Source organism: Cavia porcellus, unplaced genomic scaffold (assembly GCF_034190915.1).
Source record: "Cavia porcellus strain 051 isolate PalLab524CR breed Dunkin Hartley unplaced genomic scaffold, mCavPor4.1 scaffold_6, whole genome shotgun sequence".
Classification (NCBI taxonomy): Eukaryota; Metazoa; Chordata; class Mammalia; order Rodentia; family Caviidae; genus Cavia; species Cavia porcellus.
The window spans coordinates 21,222,612-21,244,418 of NW_026947489.1; the positions used below are offsets into that span (position 1 = coordinate 21,222,612).

At 41.6% G+C, this 21,807-nt stretch overlaps 1 protein-coding gene across 1 annotated transcript in view; it reads left to right on the forward strand.

Moving 5' to 3' along the window:
- The window catches only part of Abhd2 (abhydrolase domain containing 2, acylglycerol lipase), a 103,242-nt gene that overhangs the window by 48,173 nt on the left and 33,262 nt on the right, over positions 1–21,807 (forward strand). The window contains exons 4-5 of the mRNA XM_003475250.5: positions 9,450–9,625; positions 16,194–16,361. Coding sequence (XP_003475298.1) covers positions 9,450–9,625; positions 16,194–16,361 — 344 coding nt within the window. The remainder of the gene's footprint in view (positions 1–9,449; positions 9,626–16,193; positions 16,362–21,807) is intronic.

A 21,807-nucleotide genomic window follows, 5' to 3' on the forward strand; every position in this document is an offset into this window, starting at 1 on the left:
GAAGCCCTTTGGATTTGAATAGGAATATTTTCATCACAGTTACGCTGACATCCAAGAGTTTATTCATTTAATTTTATTTCGAGAAATGAGGTCTCACTATGTTAGCCAGGCTGGCCTTTAACTCCTGGGTTTAACTGGTCCTCCTGCTTCAGCCTCCCAAGAAGCTAGGATTACAGGTGCACATCACCATGGCTGGCTGAGAGTTTTCCATGAAAAAATAGTGTCTGGAACAGAATCTACAAAGCCAATTAAATTCCATGATGAGTTACTTTTTATACAATATAGTACGATTCAGCTTCATCACAGGGTTGTTCCCCACTTAAGTTCTACTATAAAACTTGGAGTCAGAGACCACTGGTTTTTGCCTATTACAAGTATTATGACTGTAGCATCAGCTGAGATAGTAAGTTCTCCTGTGGCTATTAGTTCCACCAAGTCCAGTTCTTTGGGGTAAATTGTGTAGGTCTAAATATTTTTATGAAAACTAGATTTTTCTGCCAACTTTTAGTCAGTGCTAAACTATCCAACATGTAGTTTTAACTGTTGCCAATTTTACTGTGAGTTGGTTTTTTTTCCTACCAGTAATAGCCATTATGATGTGAACAGGAGACTTATAATACTTATTTGTATATTGACTAATTCACTTTTTAAAATTGTGATTAATATTAGAAATAGAGATGAAAGCAGAGACAGAGTGGAAGAAAATGGCCTGGAGTTAAGAAGATAGGAGTGCCATATATCCTTAGTCATGAAGGAGCTGTAAAGTTGGGTGTGGTGGCACAGGCCTGTGATTCCAGCACTCAGGAGGCTGAGGCAGGAGGATCGCCACAAGTTCAAGGCCAGGCTGGGCTACATAGTGAGTCCTCACTGTACTACATAGCAAGACACTATTGCAAGAACAAAAAAGAATCGTGTTAAAGGAAATGTAAATCAAAACCATAATGAGCTGCTCAAATCTACTAGGATGACTATGGTTTTTTTTTTTATAGGAAATGAGAATACGGAGAAATTGAACCCTTGTATGTTGCTAGTGGAAATATAAAATGTAGAAAGTTAAACATAGGATTACCATGTGACCTAGGAATTCCATTTCTAGGTACCTACCCCAGAGAACTGAAAACAGTTACTCAAAGTCTTGTCCCCAGACGTCCATAGCAGTGCTGTTCACAATAGCACATATAATGAACAAAAAAGGTGGAAACTACCCAGTTTTTAGCAAGTAATGAATGGACAAACAGAATATGAAATATACCCATGCAGTGAAGTGTATAACTGTAAAAGAGAATCAATTAGCAATGGCATGTTGTGGCACGGGTGAATCTGAAAACATGCTGGGTGAAAAAAATGTTAAGATAAAAAGGCACATACTGTACGATTTCATCTATGTGATGTTTGCGGGATATGTCAGTCTGTTGGCACAGGAAACAGATGAGTGTTTGCAGGTACCTGAAGGATTGCTTAGTATGGGAGGATCCTTTCTGAAGTGGAGAAGTATTTTAGAACTAGGCAGATATGATCATTGTCTGATTTTTGGTTGTACTAAATGTCACCAAAGTAGCCAGGTGTGGTGGTGGTTGTGCCTGTAATCCCAGCATTCGGGAGGCTGAGGCAGGAGGAGCACCACAAGTTGGGGGTCAGCCTGATAGACTACATAGCAAGACTCCTTCTCTAAATAAATACCACAGAATCTTATATACTTTAAAATAGTTCCTTCTGTGTCATATGAATTTTACTTTAAAAAGTGGTGGGATCCGGGAGTAGGTTCAAAATGTGCTAAGATCAATTAAGGCTATTGACCAGGAGTTTAAAAGGTGTACTTTCCCATATGTCTCCTTCAAAAAAGCAATAGTAACTGGTGTGGGCAGATTGGCTTTTAGGAAGATAAGCGCCAACTTAAGTGGTGCAAAAACAAAAAACACTTGAGGGTTGCCTGTTTCTTATTGGGCTGTGTCACAGGTGGAGCTGGTGATTATGTGGCAGTTAAACACCTTTGGGGCGTGTTGGGAGCAGGGTTAGGGACAGGAGCATCTGGAAGGAGAGGATTCTGGCAGAACTAGGTGGGAATGTTTGATGCGGGCTGTGAGGTACCGGGGGAACTGAAAAAGCCTCTCAAACTAAAGACAAATCCAGCCCAAAACTCGGGACATTTGTCTCCTCTGGCTGCCAAGTATCCCTCATTCCTTTTGAGGGCATACGAATTTACTTTGGGGAAGAATTCTCCTCTCCCACTACTGGCAGATGGTAAATGAAGGCGCCCTGCCCACTGCCTCTGAAACTGGAGGCTCCCTCCTCCACACACCTCGCTGCTGTGATGCCGAGTCTTGAATGGGGGGAGAGAACCTCCTGCCTCTGAAGCAGCACCCTGATCTCTCCCTCTTCTCACACCTCAGTGTGCAGCCTCTTGTCCGTTTGAGAGAGCACTCCAGCCTCGCTGCTGTTCTCTTAACTTAAATCCAGCTTTTGTTGTGTTAATAGAAGTACCCTATCTGATAGAAACATCAAGTGACAAGCAGTAGCTGCTGATGGGTGTCCTTACCGGAAGTGATTTCCTGGGATGTGAGGAGTCAGTCTGAGATTCGGCAGCCTAAACACCTACTTGTGCCCAATCCTGTGCCGATTTGTTAGAGATAAGAGAGAGAACCAAAGGGAAAGCAGCTAACTGACTTTACTAGATAGCTGTAAAATAGTTTGAGGGCCAAACAGGGGACCCAGGTGCCATGAGGAATGATCACTTACTCACTAATTTAGGGCAAAGATGAGCATTAGCTTCATTTTTCCCGTCTTAAAGAAAGGCTGGCAGCCATCTGCCCTTTCCCATCTGCCCAGAGGCTCTGTGTGGATGGCAGGGAGGGAGGTCCAGATTTCCCCTTGCAGTCTTTCCCGTTGGGCAGTTCTGTTAGTAAAGCCAGATGTTGCTTATAAATAGATTCAGAAGAGAAAGACAGGCTGCCCTCTCTCTATATTTTTTGTGATTTAGTTTGTTTCTTAGGAAAAAGCATTTTATCAAGCACAGGCCACAGCCCAACACTGGGCAAAATTGCATATGGATTAGTGACAAAATAGATGGTATTGTTCCGCCTTCCCAAGAGCTAAAAGCAAAGTACGCCCAGCTGCTTCAACTGTTCAGAATAGCTTTAAAAACAATGTAGGGAAAATATATGCAAATAAATGTAGTCAAATTGAGTATGCTGGAAAACATGAAGAAGCTTTTACAGTTTTACTATAGAACCTAAAAGAGATATACTCTGTTTTAGGTGGCATAAGTCAACATGGTAAAGATGTCAGTTATCCCAAAGACTAGTAGTACATATTTTATGTTTCCCATCAAAAATCCAAAAATTTTCTTGGCACTAAACAAGCTAAATCTTCTAATTCATCTGGAAAATAAAATAACTGGCCAAGGACTTTTAGAAGAAGAATAGTGGAGACACCCTGCAGTATCAACTCTCCAAATGCCCTGTAAATTAATTAAAGCAGTGATGTTGGCACATGGATAGACAAGATAGTTAGATGAGCCAGAATAGAAAATAAAGCAACAAATCTAAATAATTAATTCGGAACTTGGTGTATATTAAACAATGTTAGTTGGAATCAGTAGGGAGTGGACAAACTATTATATAAGAACAATTAGCTCTTCCATTAGGGAAAAATGAATTAAATATTTAAGTAATTAAATACACAAATAAGTAGATTTGAGGATAATACTTTTTTTTTTCAGTACCCAAGGTTTTCTCATTGAGTTGCATTCCCACCCCTTTTTATTTTGAAACAGAGTCTAAGTTGCCCAGGCTGGGCTTCGACCTGGTGACTCTCCTGCTTCAGTTTCCCAGAGTGCTGGGATTACAGGCATGTGTCACCACACCCACCTACAAACTGTAAGAGTAAGAAAAGGATCCATCAGGGGATATAGCTACAATTGGTATCAGAGTAGCTCTTTTTATTTTATTTTATTTTTTGTACCAGGGATCAAACTCACGACCTCACGCTTACCAGGCAAGCGCTTGAGCCTCTGGGCTAAATCCCCCACCCAAGTAGCTCTTTTTTTTTTTTTTTTTTTTTTTTGGTACTGGGGATCAAACTCACAACCTTGAGCTTGCCAGGCAGGCGCTTGTGCCATTGAGCTAAATCTCTAGCTATTGAGCTAAATCCCCAGCTCCGAGTAGCTCTTTTTAAAGCAACACATGAAACTCAAAAATATTTATTAAAAAACTACCACATTTGACTATGAAGTATAAAAATTACATAAGGTAAAAGATTAAGATATATAGTGAACTTAAAGAAAAAACTTTGGGACATATAATAATAAATAATGGCCTAGTAGGAACAATAAAACTATAAATTAACAGGAAAAACATTAAAATATAATAGAAAAATCAATAATTCACAGAAGAAAAATAAACAATTAGTAAAATATGAGTCAAAGATGCAAATTCAAACAAGGAAGGTTTTTTTAAAACCATAAACTGGATTGATCCACCTTAAGAAACAAGAGATGCCCATTTTTACCCATTAAAGTGGCTAGAATGTAAAAGATTGATAATACCAATAAATATTGATAAGGGTGAGGAAGCAGGTGCCTTTATGCATTATTGGTGGGACTGTAAACTGACCTGTCTTTTTGGGGAAAGCAATTTGGCAATATCTATAAAATTTAAAATCACATGGCTCTCAGACCCTGTCCTTTTCCTGGCTCTGTCTGGGTGGCCCCCACGCAGGCAGTCAGGGAAGGGAAAAGCATGAGCTGCCAGGTCTCTTAAGAGCCACGCCCGGATCCGCCCAGCAGTTCTTCCTGACTTCTATCTGCCCAGCAGCCCCAGATCACCTAGACTCACAGGCAGGGAATCCAGCTCCTGACAGGATGGAGGGTGGCTTGTGGAGACCGCAACCTAAGTGGACTTACAGGCAGCTACATTTTCATCAGACTACATAGAGAAACCATATTCTCCTGTGTACTGTTTTAGCAGCATCTCTTTAGTGTTTGTATGTTTATGTAAAATTCAAAATATTTTATCAGCCAAGTCCATATTTTCTTTTGACCTACGTGACCTGATGAAGCAACTATTTGGTTTTTGGTTTTGTTGTTTTTTTCTTGTGGTCTGTGGAGAAGTTTTATGCACAGGGAAACATACAGTGAAACCCCACCATAAAATACATTCCCAAAACTCAGTTTTGTAAATTCCATTGTTATTATTATGAAGTTAATTAAAAACAATGTTTCCTCAGTAGGTGGTTTTGTCATAAAATTAAAGATTATGAAATTTCTGCTGTGTACAATTGACCTTATATTGAACAGAGAAAGTCCCAAGGGATTCTGAGACATCTGCTTACACACACACACACACACACACACACACACACACACGTTTGAGGATTTTATTCCACCCTGTTTGAGAAAAAGTTTAAGTGGGCTGTAAAGATGACAATAGCCAAATGCCAATCATGTGATAGCCAAATTCACATTATGTTACATATGATTTTCTAAATATATTTTTTAAATGTATTTCTTTTTTAGATTTACTGTTGTTTACTTCATCAAGTTCTATCTCAGTGCAGATATGCAGCAGGTGCTCTGGGGGCAGAACCAAAGGTGGAGGACTGGTGGGAGGAATGCACTTAGAAAGAACTTTCAGATTAACCGGTCCAGCTGGCTGCTGGGCAGAGCTGTGCAGGGAACCTGATTGGAAGTGAGTCCTGAGAGACCAGTGCTTTCTGGCCAGGAGGACACCTGGGTGTGACAAAGCATCCCAGACAGAGGAAATGAGAAGAACAGTACCTCAGCGCAAAGTGTGCCCATTTGGAATGGAATCGGGCCAGTGGGTCAGGGTTATAACAGCTGATACAGAAGTTAACTGAGCAGTGGGGTATGGCTAGCCTTCAACACCGAGCAAGGATTCAAGCGGAGGGGGCCATGGCCAGCTCTGTGTTTTGAAATTGTCTCTCCATTGGCAGGGCAGATGGAGAAGCAGGTGGCTGGAAGGCCACGGGGAGTGTGGTTGCTAAGATTCAGAAGAGGTGACAATGACCTTGAACCAGGCGTATGGCATCAGGATGAATACATACATCATCATTATATGCAAAATATTTTCTAAGATTGTAGTGTGTTCTAAATAAGATCAGACACTCGGCATAGGAAATTTGCCCATTCTTCTGACATTTTTAACCTCAGCACAATTTAATTTATATTAAATTAAGTGTCGTAGTCACTTTCACCATTGCTACAACACCCACAACTTTAAGGAAGAATTTATTTGACTTATATTCAGTGCATAGTGGGAAGCCTCCAAGGAGGGGTGGCATGGCAGAAGAAAGCTGCCCCCAGCAGGGCACACAGAAAGCAGAGAGAGTAAAGGGAAGAGCCAGGTAGGGAGTACAGTGACCCACTGCTTCTGACCAGGCTATCTGAAAAGTAAATCCCAGCCAGAAGCACTCGTAGTCCAATCACCTTCCAAAGTTCCCACCTCTGAACACGTCACCCCCTGGCCCCCAAGAGACTCCTGCTGATTCTCTGTGTGAAATGCATTGTCTGTTTCTGAGAGTGGCCAGAGTCTTAACAGTTGCAACACTGCTGAAGAGATGTAGTCTCTTCTCAGATGTAAGGCACACTCTTAGCTGAGAGCCCCTGTGAAAATCAAAGAAATGTTAAACACTGCTGACACACAGAGGCACAGGGAAGGAAGAGGACAGAAACTGAAGGGACCAAGTCAGACCAAAACCCAGCAGGGCGAACGTTAAATCCTGTTGCTCTGAGTCCAGCACACAGGGTGAGCTACAGTAAGGTGTAAACGCCAAAGGGCTCAGGTGGCCCCGTCTCTGGTACGCTTTTATGACTTCTCTCCTGGGCTGGCTTTGCTCACTTCTTGCAGCTCTCCTCAAACATCTTATGTTCCCAACTTCTCCAATCCCTGGAGTCCGCACTTTCGGCTTAACTGTCACAGCTTCACATGCTGTCCTCTCATGGTCACATTGCCTGGCCTCTCAGGCCTTTTTTCTGAAGTCTGAGTGGAAACCTCTCTGACCTCATAACTCTTATTATCATTCCTGTCAATTCTTATCACCAAGGTCTGTCACCAGCTCAAGTAGTAGCCAAGACTCTGCAGAGGCCTCTGAGTGCCTGGGAACTAATTCTCTAGGTGGCCCCAGAGTGCTCTGGGGCTCTCTTCTCAAAGCAAAGCCTTACAGCCTTGCACCCCTGAACCTACAAAAGAAAACAGTTCTACTGATGATGATTCCTGACATGCCCTCAAATTATTTTTCCTGTGGCCTTGATCCAAAGTACCTAGCTTCTTCTTAATGCTAATCTTTTCAGCAAACAATTTCTCCTTTGCTTGCTCTTCGGGGATACTCTTTCTAGCAAAACTGAAAACTTAACGAAATGGGTTTTTTGCTCCTGTTTCTCAAAATTGGTCTTGCTAAAAGCAGCATAACCACCGTTCTACTAGGTACCTTGAAATTAGTCAGTCTCCTGCCCTAAATCACAGTCTCCTGCAAAGTTTCAGGGCATGAGCAAAATGTATGATAGATTACATAGCTAGAAGTTTCAGGGCATGAGCAAATTTTCTGTTAGAGCGTAGCACACATGGCCTGGAGTTCAACTGCCAGTGGAGTCCTTGTTCCCATCTGAAAACTCCTGAGCTTGGCCCTTCCCATCTGCATTTTTGTCAGCATTCTGGTCTTCATAGCACTGCCCAGAAGCACCGTTTACAGCACTCTAGGACTTGTTTAGCTGACATCTCTAAACTTTCCCATTAGCCACTTCCAAAGGCTTAGCATCTCAGAAATGACCATCCTTATCTGGTACCCAACATTTATACCAGTATTTATTCCTTACACCTTAAAGGAGGAGGAGTTCATTTTGGCTCAGGTTTCAATCTGTGTCAGCTGGCTCCAAGGCAGGACAGCGTGGCAAAAGGGCCTGGCAGAGGAGGGCTGCCCACAGCATGGTGGATAGGAAGCGGAGAGAGTAAAGAGAGGAGCCGAGAAGGGAGATAGAACCCCTTTGGTCATGCCCACAGTGGCACACCTCTTCTGACCAAACCTCACTTCTTAAAAGCAGGTGATGCCCCCAAAATTCAACCACCTTCCAAAGGTCCCACCTCTGAGCATGTGAAGATTTGAGAAACATCTGGGTTTAAACCATAACAATAAGCAAAAATATTTTTTGTTTTAATTTTTATTTAAACATAATCAGGGGTTTGGTTCCTTGAGTAATTCCTCTCCCCACATGCACAGTTTAGGTCCAACTTTGAAGTCTGGGGCCCTTGATAGATTACATAGCTAAATCCTATACAGTGCTCAGTTATCCCACTGACATAATTTTTATTATAATATTGCTTTTTGTTACTTCTATAATCTACTCAACTCTTATAAATGCCTTAATCTGCTTTCCAAATACCGAAGCTTCTGCACTGCTATTTGCGCCTGTAGTGTTACATATTCTTTTGATTTTAAACTATTCTTCCCTCTCCTCCCCACCCCCAGGAGAAAGCTTATCTGGGAACTGACATAAGTGATAGCTTCACTTCTCTTAACTCTGTGTAGATCAACATTAATTACATTCACAAAAAGTAAATCAAAGAAGGACCTCTGAGAGGGATCATCTGGCTTTGAGAGAAATGATGAGCATGGGTTGGCAGATAGGTTAAGGTAAATTATTAATAAAACACCACTGTGACATAGTACAGAGATGAAAGATTGATGTCATCACTGTACTATACTATATTTCTCTACTTTCTATAGAGCACACATCCTGGCCAGCCAGCAAGCTTGGGTGAAAAGCCATGGGCAAGGAATCAGTAGCATTTTCAGTAAATGGGATCACCTTGTACTGTGGCTGTGAACCATGGTCACTTAATTGTAGCTGAAACACCTTTTCCCAGTAATTAACTGCTTTGTGTTTCGCATTTCCTACCCAAGCCTGGCATCACTTGCATTTTCACAAGGATGGTTGTAGGGGAGGCATAGTCCTTGCATAGGCAAACTAACCATCCTTTATGAACACGACAAATTTTTCCACTGCACTTCCCTTCTAGCTCATCCTGCCGGGCACACATGGCAGCTGTTCCCAGTGTGGTTGAGCATTAGGTTCCAGTAGTGGAACGCTGAGTTTGATAATAACAAAGCTAACTTTGTCAGGTTAAAATGTGTTCAAAATGTATCACTTGCATTCTTTTTATTCTTACAGATATAATCCATGTTGAGTTACTTAACACCTTAAATTTAAAATCTCTGTCTAAGTATGTCCTGGTTGATTTCTGAAGCCAATCTGCTATAGGCAGCGTGTGTTAATAAATGGGGAAGGAGGTGAATCATGGCATGAATGGAAAGTTATAAAAAAAGAAGCTCATGCTCATGCTTAGTCCATAGAACATGTCAGGAAAAAGCTTAAGTAAGTTGAAAGCTTCGTCCAGAGAGCGTGGAGAAAATTGACGTCCCTTGTCCTTCTTTCTCAGATACATTCCACCATTGATATGGGGGAAAAGCGGACACATCCAGACGGCCTTGTATGGGAAGATGGGAAGGGTGAGGTCGCCACACCCTTACGGGCATCGGAAGTTCATCACCATGTCCGATGGAGCCACGTCTACATTTGACCTCTTCGAGCCCTTGGCGGAGCACTGTGTTGGAGGTGAGCTAGTTTAGTCCCAAGAATCCTCTTCACAGAGCAGAGCAATAACCAGCGAGGCCCCCGGTGCCAGTGCTTATGCCTCCTTCTGTCCCATGGGCCCGCAGTCTGCTGAGATTCATCACTGAGGAGCAACCTGCAAGGATTGGCTCTAGCATGTGCTCGCCAGTCCTGAGGAAGGCTCTCCAGAGAGCCTTGCAGAATCGTTTTCAAATCCCCTTGTGAGATACTGGTGTGTAGTGTGATGGACAGAGGTGAGCGTGGAAGCCAGGCCCCAGGACTGGGCCTCTGAGTCATTTTCAGCCCCAGAGGCTGCACTATTCTATGTGCTTCACATCTGCGGTTGTCCCCTCAGGGCTCTGTGAGGTCAGTGCTGTACCGTCCCCACTTTACTGATGAGGAAACAGGCGTGGAGAAGCAGGATAGCCTGGCTTTGTTGAATAACAGTATAAAAAGTTTCTCAGATGCCCTGTGCATAGATTTCCTTGAACAGAGAGACACATTAAGGTCATCTTTACTGTAGATGAGAAACAACTCCAATTGCCATTGCTGTTGGAATTGGCATTGTTCTATCAAATCTATACCGTAAACATTCCTTACAAAATGTGTTTTTGTAATAGCCGGGTGCGATGGTACACACCTGTAATCCCAGCGCTCAGGTGGCTGAGGCAGGAGAATCGGCACAAGTTTGAGGCCAGCCTGGGCTACATGGTGATTTCAAGGCCAGCCTGAACTTCATCGTGAGACCCTGTCTCCATAACCAAAATGCTTTGTAATGAAGATTTTTGAGAAAGAGGAGGGAGGTGTCAACATTGTTTTTAGTGGAAGAGAACATATTCAGAGGCAGTTTTTGTTTTTTGTTTTTTTACAAGAATGTGGTGATCATTGGTGGTTAAATTCCAGTAAATGTACTGTAACCTTCAGTTATTTAAAATAGCTGGAGCTGCTAAGTAGCTGCCTGGAAGGCTCATCTCCAGACCGGCACATGGCTGCCTCCTCCTGGTCATTCAGTTCAGATGTCACCTCCTCAGAGAGTCCCAACTCCCCCACCAGGCATTGCCTTCCCAATGGACTCTTCGTACCCCTGCTATAGTTCCTCCCAGCCCCTGCCACTCCATAAAGTCACCTGGGCAGTCGTGTGCCATCTCCTCAGTGGGATGCAGGGTCCAGGACAGTGGCTCCCAGCACACGCCTGTGGGCAGAGGAGCACAGGAGTAGGACGGAGAAATCTCAGAGCTGCTCTTCAAACATTTATTTGTCCGCCAAAGCCACGTCAGTGTTTCTTTTCTCTCAATTAGGGTGTTTCTCCTTCTACCATGGGAGCAGAAAATGTATCCCCATCAGTCTGCTTTTCTTATACCGGGACCACAGGGGCCATTGGAAGGGCATAGTGTTGGCTTTTAGCTGTATTTGTCTGTGTCTTTCAGTCCAAAGAGAGGACTGATGAAGGTGTTTCTGGAGAAGGCAATGTCTGTCCCCTAACATGGTCTGATCAAAACATTTTTTCCTTTTAAGACTCTTTTTTTGACTACAAAAACAATGTTCTCATTCTAGAATATTTAGATAATACAGAAACATTTTATTTTAAAAAGCAAATAATCACCTTTAATCCCATAATCCCACAGTATAGCATACTATTATTAACATCTTGTTCCTTTTCCTTCCAGTTCTGTACATTATTTTTCCAAAATTTGAGTTGCTATATATTATACCCATATTATTATATTATATATACTTTCACAGATTATTAAAAGCCCAAATATCTTCAAAAACAGTTTTAATAACTGCTTAATAGTATACAATGTGGTGTTACCATAATTTAAGTTTCTTCTATTGCTGGGCATTTAGCTTGTTTATGATATTTTGTCCCTATAAATAATTCTATACTGAGCACCTTAAACATAAAATTTTAGGCAAGATTCTAAGACTCTGAATCAGTAGGTCAATATTTAGAAAATGTCTGAGGCTCTTTATGCATCTTATAGAATTGTTTATTAAGCCACATTTTTCTACTAACATTAAGAATTTTTCAATTGTTTTTATCTTAATTTAAAGGAAAATTACAATCAGATTTAATAAACCAGTTTAAAGAACATATGTATTCATATTTTCAGATAGGTAATTTATAGTCATGATAGAAAACTCAAAATGTACTAAAATAAACATTTATGATGAAAAGAATAAGTCTCTCTTCATCTCTCCTCCTTCTCTTAGCTCTCCCCAGTGGTACCCACTGCTAAGGGTCTTGTGTATGATTCTGGAGCTACTTGGTGCATTAATGAGCATGCACATCTTTATTTTTCCTCTACATAGATGGCAACATATTATCACTTTTTGCTTACCTAGTGTTTTTTTTTTTTTAATTTTATTTCAGGAGAAAAAGAAAAAAAAAACAAAAAAGGGTACAAATTATACAAAATTTCAGAAAAAATAAACAGTAGGAAATCACTAGTTAATAGATTACATATTGTCATCTTAGAAATAGTTGTTCAAGTTACAAAATTAAAGCATATAAGGTGGACATTCAAACAGTGAAACCGCAAACAGTTCTGTTCAGTGATCCAACAAAACTCAGTAATAGGGTTGTCTATCTTATACACTTAAATATACATGCAGTTATACCCTTTAGAGCACTTTCTTTTCCTCTCTTTTGTACAATGACAATTACACATTTTGGGTTTTATTACTCCCACAGTTCTTATTACTTTTTTTTGAAGAGAGTAAAACCAAATGTGCCACAACAAAACAGAGTCAGTCAAATCAAAAGGATGGACATAATACATAATGTAAAAACAAAATACAAGGTGATCAACAATGGTTACCATAATGCCCTTGCTATCTTAAAAAGAATTGTGTATATCATCAGTTATAATAAAATTGAACACAACAGTAAAGAACAAAACCAATAAAACCAAAACATTGGAGACATTACAGGACTTCAAAAGAAGATAATAGTCAAACCAGAATGGGCGTCATAATGAATCTTATTATCTTTACAGTTGTTGCCTATACTCTTGAACTTGGTACTATCAAGCAAAATAGAATAGAGGAAAATCAGTCAAAACAAGATGGTGAAAGCAATTCAGGGTTTCAACTCAAGTTAATAGGAAATCAAAGTGGATTACTATAATATAACCTGCTATTTTTTATTTATTTTTTTCCCTTAATTAAAAAGATAAAAGTAAATAATAAAAAATGAGATTGAGATAAAAGAAGGCATAACAACAAAACAGCACAGGTCAAAACATAACCATTTAAGCAAAATAGTGTTTCACCACAAGATATCCCGACATAAAAATAGTAACCATAGTGTCTCTTTCCTTGAAATCTTTGAGTATAACTTCGTATACTGTAGCATCAAACATATCAAGACAATCTAAAACCATTCAAGAGAATGACAGTATTACAGGGTATTTAGAATCAACAATGAACAATGAAACAATGAACAATGGTTTCTGTATAATCTCCTTGTCTATAAAAGTTTTTGTTTATATTATCACAATGAACAATGGTTTCTGTATAATCTCCTTGTCTATAAAAGTGTTTGTTTATATTATCACATATAATAAAATCCAATAAGATACAACATGTTAAGACCGATGGAGACAGAAGAACAAAAGCTTGATGGGACTTCAAAACAAGATGATATTAAATCAGCACTAGCTATTATGATGTCTTGTTTTCTCCAAAATAGCTGTTCACACCATCCAACCTTCTCTGCCTCATTTCTGTTGAGCTCTTTTTCTGTTATTAGTTGTCAGTTTGTCTTCTTCATTTTACTTTCTGCTCCATTCATTGTGGCCTATCTGCCACTGTTTCTGGAATCTTGGTATTTTTCTTTTTTAGAATGTCCTGCAGTATTCTCTGCAGAGTTGAATTGGTGGTTGCAAATTCCCCTAGTTCCTCTTTATCCTGGAAGCACCTTGTTTTTCCATCAATTTCTAGGGCCAGTTGTGCAGCATATATATCAATCTTGGCTGGAGGTTATTATCTTTCAAAGCTTGAATTATTTCCCTCCACGCCCTTCGTGATTTGATGGTATGTGCCAAGAAGTCTGCTGTAATTCTGATGGGTATTTCCTTGTAAGTGATTTGTTTCTTGTCTCTGATGGCTTTTAGTATTCTGTTCTTATATTGGATTTCTGGAATTTTGATTATTATAGGCCTGGGTGTACTTTTGTTTGGTGGCTGGGGTCCTGTATGCCTCATACATCTGAGTATCTATACCTTTTGCTAAATTAGGGAAATTCTCCTGGATTATTTCTGTGAGTAGCATATGTAGTTCATTTGTATGTCCCTACTTCTTCTTTTACGTTCTTAATTCTTAAGTTATAGATTTTCTTATCAACTTCTAGCCTTTGTATTATTGCTGTTTGTTTCCTTGTTATTTTTAAGAAGTTTTTCATTTCATGCTCCCACATTACAAATCTGTCCTCCAGTTCACATAATCTATCCTTAGTTTCTTTCAAGCTGTTATGCCAGCTTTCAAGAGTTTTTAGTTTCCTGGTAATCTCTTTGAACCTGCTTCACATATTCCATGTTTTCTCTATCAAACAATTCCCCCTTTTTTTCTGTTCTTCCACTTCACCATTTGTTTTTTCTTGGGCGGTGCTGAGCATTTCTCTAACTATTCTACTTATATCTTGCTTTGTTTCATTAAATACTTCACTTTTGAACTCATCTATGAGGCTCCAGAGATATCGCTTTATGTCTATTGGTGTCATGCCTAATATTGCATGTTTTCTGTCCTCATTCTCCTTTGCATTTACCTTTCCTGGATCAGTGTTCTCAGGATTGGGGGCCGAGGACCCTTTCTTGTTGCTCCGTCTTCCCATACTTTTTGTTCTTTCCATACAGGCATATATAGGAGGCCCAGTTTCTTTCTTTGTCAGTTACAGTTTGTTTGAATCCGCCGGCTAGGTGTTCCGGCCCACTGCAGTATACTAGGGAGACACAGACGTGGGCAGCCTCTGCTGGGCCCGCCCCTCCAGGTCAACCTACTGAAGGCTTCACTGCACTAGGGTGCACTGCCAGGCGCTGGGACCTGGTTTGGGCTAGCCTACTGGGTCTTAGTCCACGGCATCACCCAGGCCAAGCGCTCCCTACCAATCCCGCTTGAGAGGGGAATATGTGACTAACGTCACTGCAACATCCTGTTCCAGTTAGTCTGCCCAGTCCCAGAATGTCCTCCGTTGGAGCCTCCTAGTCTATGAAAGGGTCCCCATTCCTCTCACTCACCACAGGTCGATGCAGGGCTCCCTGCTAGTCTTGCTCTCAACTCCGTTTGCCAATTCTTGCTCTCAGAGCTTTTGCGTCTCTGTCCCTGCTGAGCTGATTCAGATGCAGCAGCGGCAGCAAGAAATTCAGATCAAGGTTTCCAGAGGCGCGGGTTCCAGCTTCGGCGCTGAGATTTTATCCGTTCTGGTTATAGCACCAGGATTGCATTTCCAGTTGGTTTCTCTCAGCTTAGTTCGTTCCTGGGTCGGCAGGGTATATCTCCCCTTGCTTAGGGCTCCTCATATCGCACCATTCCTGGATTCTAAGCTGGCTATCTCAGAGAGCCTCTATAGCTGCTGTTATCTATCTGCCATGTTCTCCCAGAAGTCTTACGTAGTGTTTTTTACCTAATATATATTGTAGAGCTTGCCAAATGGGATTATGTAAGTATCAAATTATTTTTAAAGGCCACATCATATTTTGTCACTTGAATGTGCAGTGACTTATCCAACTCTGACGCCTATTCCTGGACATCTAGGCTATGTTCAACCTTCTGCCATTTTAAATCTGATAGATAGATAGATAGATAGATAGATAGATAGATAGATAGATCTATAGATCTATAGAACAGATACTGAAAATAAAATTATTGAGTCAAAGGGATCTGAGCAGGCACTACTTTTTAGTTTTTCACTCATTTATTTATTCATTTAGAACTTCATACAAGAATGATATTCACACACTTGTGTAGCAATTTTGTATCTGTTGACTCTAATTTTAAAAATTGAAGTTTATGTATTTTTATTTCATATTTCTAGTAATTAATATCTAATGTATTTTTCAAAAGTATAAGTCTATGATGGATTGGAAGTTTTAAAAATAAACCCTTTCCCATAAATAGTTAAGGAAACACTAAAATAGACAACTCTAGCTAAAAGGGAAAGATGTCTTTTCCAATGCATTGAATGAAAAGAGGTACTTTAAGTTGCCTTCTCCTGGGCCAGTGATATAGCTCAGTGGCATAAGCAATTGCTTGGCGAGCTCAAGGTCCTGAGTTTGATTCTCAGTACCAAAAGAAAAAGAACTAAATTCCCTTCTTCTAGTTGGGCATAGTGGCACACATCTGTAATCCCAGAACTGAGAAGGCTAAGGCAGGAGGATCATCATGGGTTCAAGGCCTGGGCTACATAGTGAGTTCAAGACCGGCCTAAACTATATAGCAAGACCCTGTCTCAAAATAAAAATAAAAATAAAAACCTCATAAATAAATAAATTCCCTTCTCCAGTGAGTAATTCTGCTAACTTATCATGTCATAGTAGTTGGCTACATGATGATCTCTTTCTCTACCCTGTAGATGATATCACCATGGTCATCTGCCCTGGAATTGCCAACCACAGTGAGAAGCAGTACATCCGCACCTTTGTTGATTATGCACAGAAAAATGGCTATCGGTGCGCTGTGCTGAACCACCTGGGCGCCCTGCCCAACATTGAGCTGACTTCGCCTCGCATGTTCACCTACGGTAAACACGGGCCACAGCCACAAGAGGCCCTCTTTTTCTCTCCTCGCTTTAATGTGTTACTACTTCTGTTTCTGCCTTATTTCTTTTTAAATTTAGAATTTGTGCCTTTCTGCAAGAGATGGTAAGGCACACATTTAATACCGGTACCGAGCGTCTCTGATGCCTCACAACAACTCAGGGGTGGCCAGCACAACCACCCCGCTGAGAGGGGCAGCTGCTGCAGCTCACAGAGAAGATGCTCCCCAGAGCCCCTGGCTGGTAGATGCCCGAGCTGGCTGGGCATAGGGTGGATTGGGCAGCAGAACTTCTGCCCTCCCTGCTGTGCCACCCTGGCACTCTCAGGTCTCCTCAGCACTCTTGTGACTGGCAGGCAAGGGTGTGACGTGTGAGTGTCAGTGGAACATCAGCAAGTCCCTGGACCTTGAGGCTCCTGGAGGACAGGAATTGGCGCTCGGGGTTAGGAAAATGCTTTTTAACTTCAGGGGAGGTCCTCTGTTAGCGCAGACTCCGGCTTTGGACTGTTCATCCTTGGTTCTTATTTGGCTCTCCCTTCACGTTATATATGTGCATAAAAAGAATAAACACACTGAATTATGTGTGCACAGACATTTGGGATGTTTATGACCAAATAAATTATATTTTAATGGGAAACAACCAAAAAATTATATCTTACCATAACTATACTTTTCTATTTCTTTAACTTCCTGTTCTGTCTTTATCTATGTGTATATAGTTTTTCTTTAGTTTCAGTCATATTATATATCCATACGGTGACTTAAATAACTTTATAGTCACCAACATAAAATATCATAGCTGTAATTTTCTATTTCTTTACCTTCTACCTTTCCCTATGTGTATGTAATTTTCCTCTAGCTGCAGTCATACTACCTACCTATATGGTGACTTATTTTAAGTAACTTTATGGTCACCAACATAAAATACATAATCATTATATTCATATTGGGAACCACATTGCTATTGTTACTCTGTTATAACTTATTTAACCATTCCTCTTTATAGGGCATGAAAGTTATTTAGAGTGTTCCAGCATTTTAAGTGATGACTTACTATTATAAATATCATGTACATAAGGATTTTTTTCTTCTCTTTAATGACTTCTTTGGAGTAAATTTCCAGAGGTGTCTTTTCTTTTCCCATGTTTGTACACAGCGTCAGATTGTCTCCTGGACACTGTCACTGTAACACTCAAGGGTGCCATGTCCTGCAGGATGGGTGCGGAAAGGTGGAGGTTTGGGAAGTTTGAACACACATTGCTGCTTTGTGTTCCAAGCCTGTTTTCTCCTCTGCACTCGCTCCCACACCTGCAGACACCCATTTACATTGACTATGTTCACAGTTTGATCAGCAGTTCAAAGATAGAGGTGAGGACCGGGGATATAGCTCAGCGGCACCCCGCCTGCCTTAGCAAGCAACAAGGTCATGAGTTTGATTCCCAGTACAGAGAGAAAGAGACAGATAAAGAGGCAAATATCCAGCTTACAGATAACACAGCTGAGGATATGGGAGAAAGAACTGGATCCATGAGGGCAAAAATAAGCCAAGTCTAACACAAATGAAAACAGTGGAGGGGCTGGGGATTTAGCTCAGCAGCACAAGCACCTGCCTTGCAAACGCGCGGTCGTGAGTTCCATCCCTGGTACAAAAAAAAACCAGAAAAGATAATATTCACATATTATAAATTCTTCCTTTGGGGCTGGGGATTTAGCTCAGTGGCATAAGCACCTGCCTGGCAAGCACAGGTCGTGAGTTCAATCTCCGGTATTGCAAAAAACAAAAACAAAAATAAAACAGTGAAACCTAAGCATAAGGTCTTGTAGGTGGAAATAAAGTTCCATCTGTACAAGCGGGACAGGAAGATGTAGCCTGGCCACAGGGTCAGTCAGAGGCTTGCGAATGCTATCTAGCAGCAAGAATACTAGCCTCTCAAGATAAAAAAATGCCAGTGAGGACACATGTATACCAGCTCCAGTGCCAAGGTCTCCATAGGCATAACCCCATTAGCCTCACAGGAGACAGTCACTTCTGCTGAAAGGCTCAGGCAGAGACCATGTTTGGGCAAGGACTTCACACCAGTTAAGTAGGAAGGCTCAGACAGGGCCTTCGTCCAACTGCCCTGGCCTCCAGAGCCTTCTTGGAATTGGTAGCAGAGCTGTGACTGAGATGTCCAGGCTCCAAGGCTCCCAGGGTGGTGTGAGTGGTGGTACAGAAGGAGGGCACCAGAGCCCAGCCCTGGCCATGTGGCGTGGAGCAGTTTGTTCAAGTTCCCAGTTCTTCAGCTACAATAATTGTGTGTTACTAAGCTCCGGATGGGCAGTGGAGGCAGTGTTAGTTGTTCTTAAATACTTGGAGGCCATTAATGTTCATAAGGGATTAGCAGTGCTCTGTGTAAATAGTGTACACAAAATTGTGAGCTCTGCAGGGGGGACAGGCCTATCAATGGACAATTCCAGAGCACTGCAGAAAGGGGGCCAGGTAAGGAGTCACACTAGGTCCCCACTGGTGAGCTGGCAAACAGATAGACTCACAAAGAGTGGGTGCTCCTAGCCAGGGCAGAGGGCTATGGAGAGGACAAGACATGCAGGAAGGCAGCATGCCACATTCCTATCATGAGCATGCATAGGGAAAGCCAGGCATGGTGGTGCCTGACTGTAATCCCACGACAGGCTGAGGCAGGAGCATGGCAAGTTCAAGCCCAGCCCAGGCATCTTAATGACTAGCAAGACCCTGTCTCACAAATAAAAATTTAAAAGGACTGGAATTATAACTCAGTGCAAAGGTCTTGGGTTCAATCCCCAGTGCCACCAGAATAAAGAACAATAACAGTAATAGTAAAATGGGACATTTGGACCAGTATGTTAAATCTGAGCACAAAAATCTTTGGAGAGGTGGTAAGACCCTCTAGGAAGACTTCAGCCCCCTATTTGAAAAAATAATTTCTCTTTCTCCTTGATTTATTTTTGTTTCCTTGGCATTTTAGAAGTAAGTTCCAATAGTTTGTTATAATATAGTAATTTTCCAGAAAGACAGCTGACCTAGAAAACATGGGTGATTTTTCTAGCCAAGCTGTTTAGCTTTTTATACACCAGTGCATCTTTTAACTGTTGAAATGCATCTTTTAACCTTTAGGGAGTAAGGTCAGCCACATGTGACCCTGAAAAGGTAGAAAATTCATAATACAGACATTTTAATGATATCTAAAATATATCTGGGGTAGCTCAGAAGACACTAAAGAACGAAACCACCAGTGTTCTCTCAAATACTATTGATATGCGTTATATTGGCTTAAAATAGTCTGTTTTACTAAATGATTTCCTGGACGGGTGAATAAGGAGCAAGACTGCCTTACCAAGGTAGCCTTGTGCATGTGAGCAATGCTGTGTTTGTAGCTTTTGACTGGTAAATTGAGACAACTCAATAGGTAACACCCTAGAATGGAAAACTTCCATCACAGTTAATCAGATAAATTCGTAAGTGTGTTAACTATGTGTTAGGGACTTTTTATACTTCAGAACTAATGTGTGTAGTTGGGAAGTTTTATTTCTATACTTACTATCATAAATTCTTTTTTGGAGGGGCAATACCGGGGATTGAATATTAAGAGCTTTACAGTAAGCTAGATTCCTAGCCCTTTTTTATGTTTTGAGACAGGGTTTGGTAAACCACTAAGTTGCCTAGGCTGGGCTTGAACTTGGCCTCCCAGAGTGCTGGGATTACAGTCATGTACCACCACATCTCGTTCATCGTTAATTTGTAACTAACGATGCTTTGTGATAAGGTGTAATTGCTTCTTTAGAGTATTATCTGCCTGCCTTTTTCTTTCAGCTGGATTATAGAGGATTCAGTCAAGGTCTACACTGAATTTCTATATGAGACAAAATGGAGTAGATTGTTATAGAGAGAACTCCTAAAATGCAGTGGTTTAAAAACAGATTGTTTTCTGCCTCCTTCTCCACACCCAACATGGTGTAGCTGGGAGTTCTGGGTCCCCATCACTGCCTCCTCACACAAGGGCCCAGGCTCCTGGGGCAGCCGCCAACTGGGGCACCACCAGCTCTCGGGGCATGGAAGGAGGCTGGCTCTTGAAGCTTCTGCCCAGAACTGAGCAGTCGCTCGTGGTCACAGTTGGTACCTTCAGTGGGTGGAAATCCCAGGAAGAGAAAGTAGGTATTAGGCAACTTTGGGACAGTGAAGCACAATTTTTAAGTAAGTATTTTAATTTATAAATTAACTTGCAGGGGTCTATTTTCATCGCACTTGCCTCTTCTGGGGATGTGGTGTTTGCCTCCAAGTCTCCATGAAGAACTTCGGTTTCTCCTTGTGAGGTCTGTGGGTCCGCACAGGCTCTGGGCCTAGCTCCTGGGGAACCCGTAGTGTAACCAAGGATTTCAAAGCCATAGACACAGGTCTTATCCAGTTTCCTTGTTTTCACTCTTTTTTTACAGAAATTTTCAAAATATGTAGAAAGTAGGGAAAATAGTAGAATAAACCAGAATAAATCTCAATATACCATCCCTCTATTTCAGTAATTATTCAACTTATGACCCATCTTGTTTCTCCTGTAAACCACCCCTTTCCCTGTCCCCTCTCAAAGGTTATTTTAAAGCAAGTCCCCATCAGCCTAGCACCTCATCAGTGTGCACTGCTGTGATACACGGGCTCTTTGTAAACTGTTTTAATTTGTTTGGGATAAAACAAAATGCCACAATCTGGGTGGCTTATACAACAGAAATTTTATTTTCTCACATTTATGGAGTTAAGAGTCTGAGATCAAGATGTGGCCTGTTTGGTTTCTTCTCAGCCCTCTGTCCCCCCTTGGCTTGCAGATGGCCACCGTGTTACAGTTTTGTTCATCTGCATCTCTGTCACGTAACCTTTCCTTAAAGGAAACCAACTACACTGGATTGGAGCCCACTGTGACCACCCCACTTCAACTTCATTACATCTTTAGAGCCCCACTACAAGCACAGTAACAGTCTGGGATCCTAGGGGTTCGGACGTCAACATACAAATACTGGGCGATGCTGTTCAGCCCGTAACCTAACCGTAAGCACAACAGTATCATGTCTGTTAATGTAGTACAGCAGAGGCGCGGTTCAGTTCCCATGTCTTATTTCCTTTTTAATTATAGTTCATTCAACCCAGGAGCCAAAACAGGTTCAAATACTGCAGTTAGCTGGCAGGTTCTGTAAGCCTCTTTTAAATCTCTTTCCCTCACTTTTATCAGGTCCCCAGCGAAGTCAGCCTTCTCCATGTAGGGTAACCAGGTGAGCCTGGGTGGAACTCTCTGGATCCCCAGGGCACGCCACAGCCCATGAATTAGGCTGCCTGATCCCACCCTGAGCACCAGCTCTGGCAACACCAGACTCCAGAGAGACTCGGGGCCCGCTGGTCTCAGGTGCGCCCCAGTTCTGTTTGTTTCACCAGC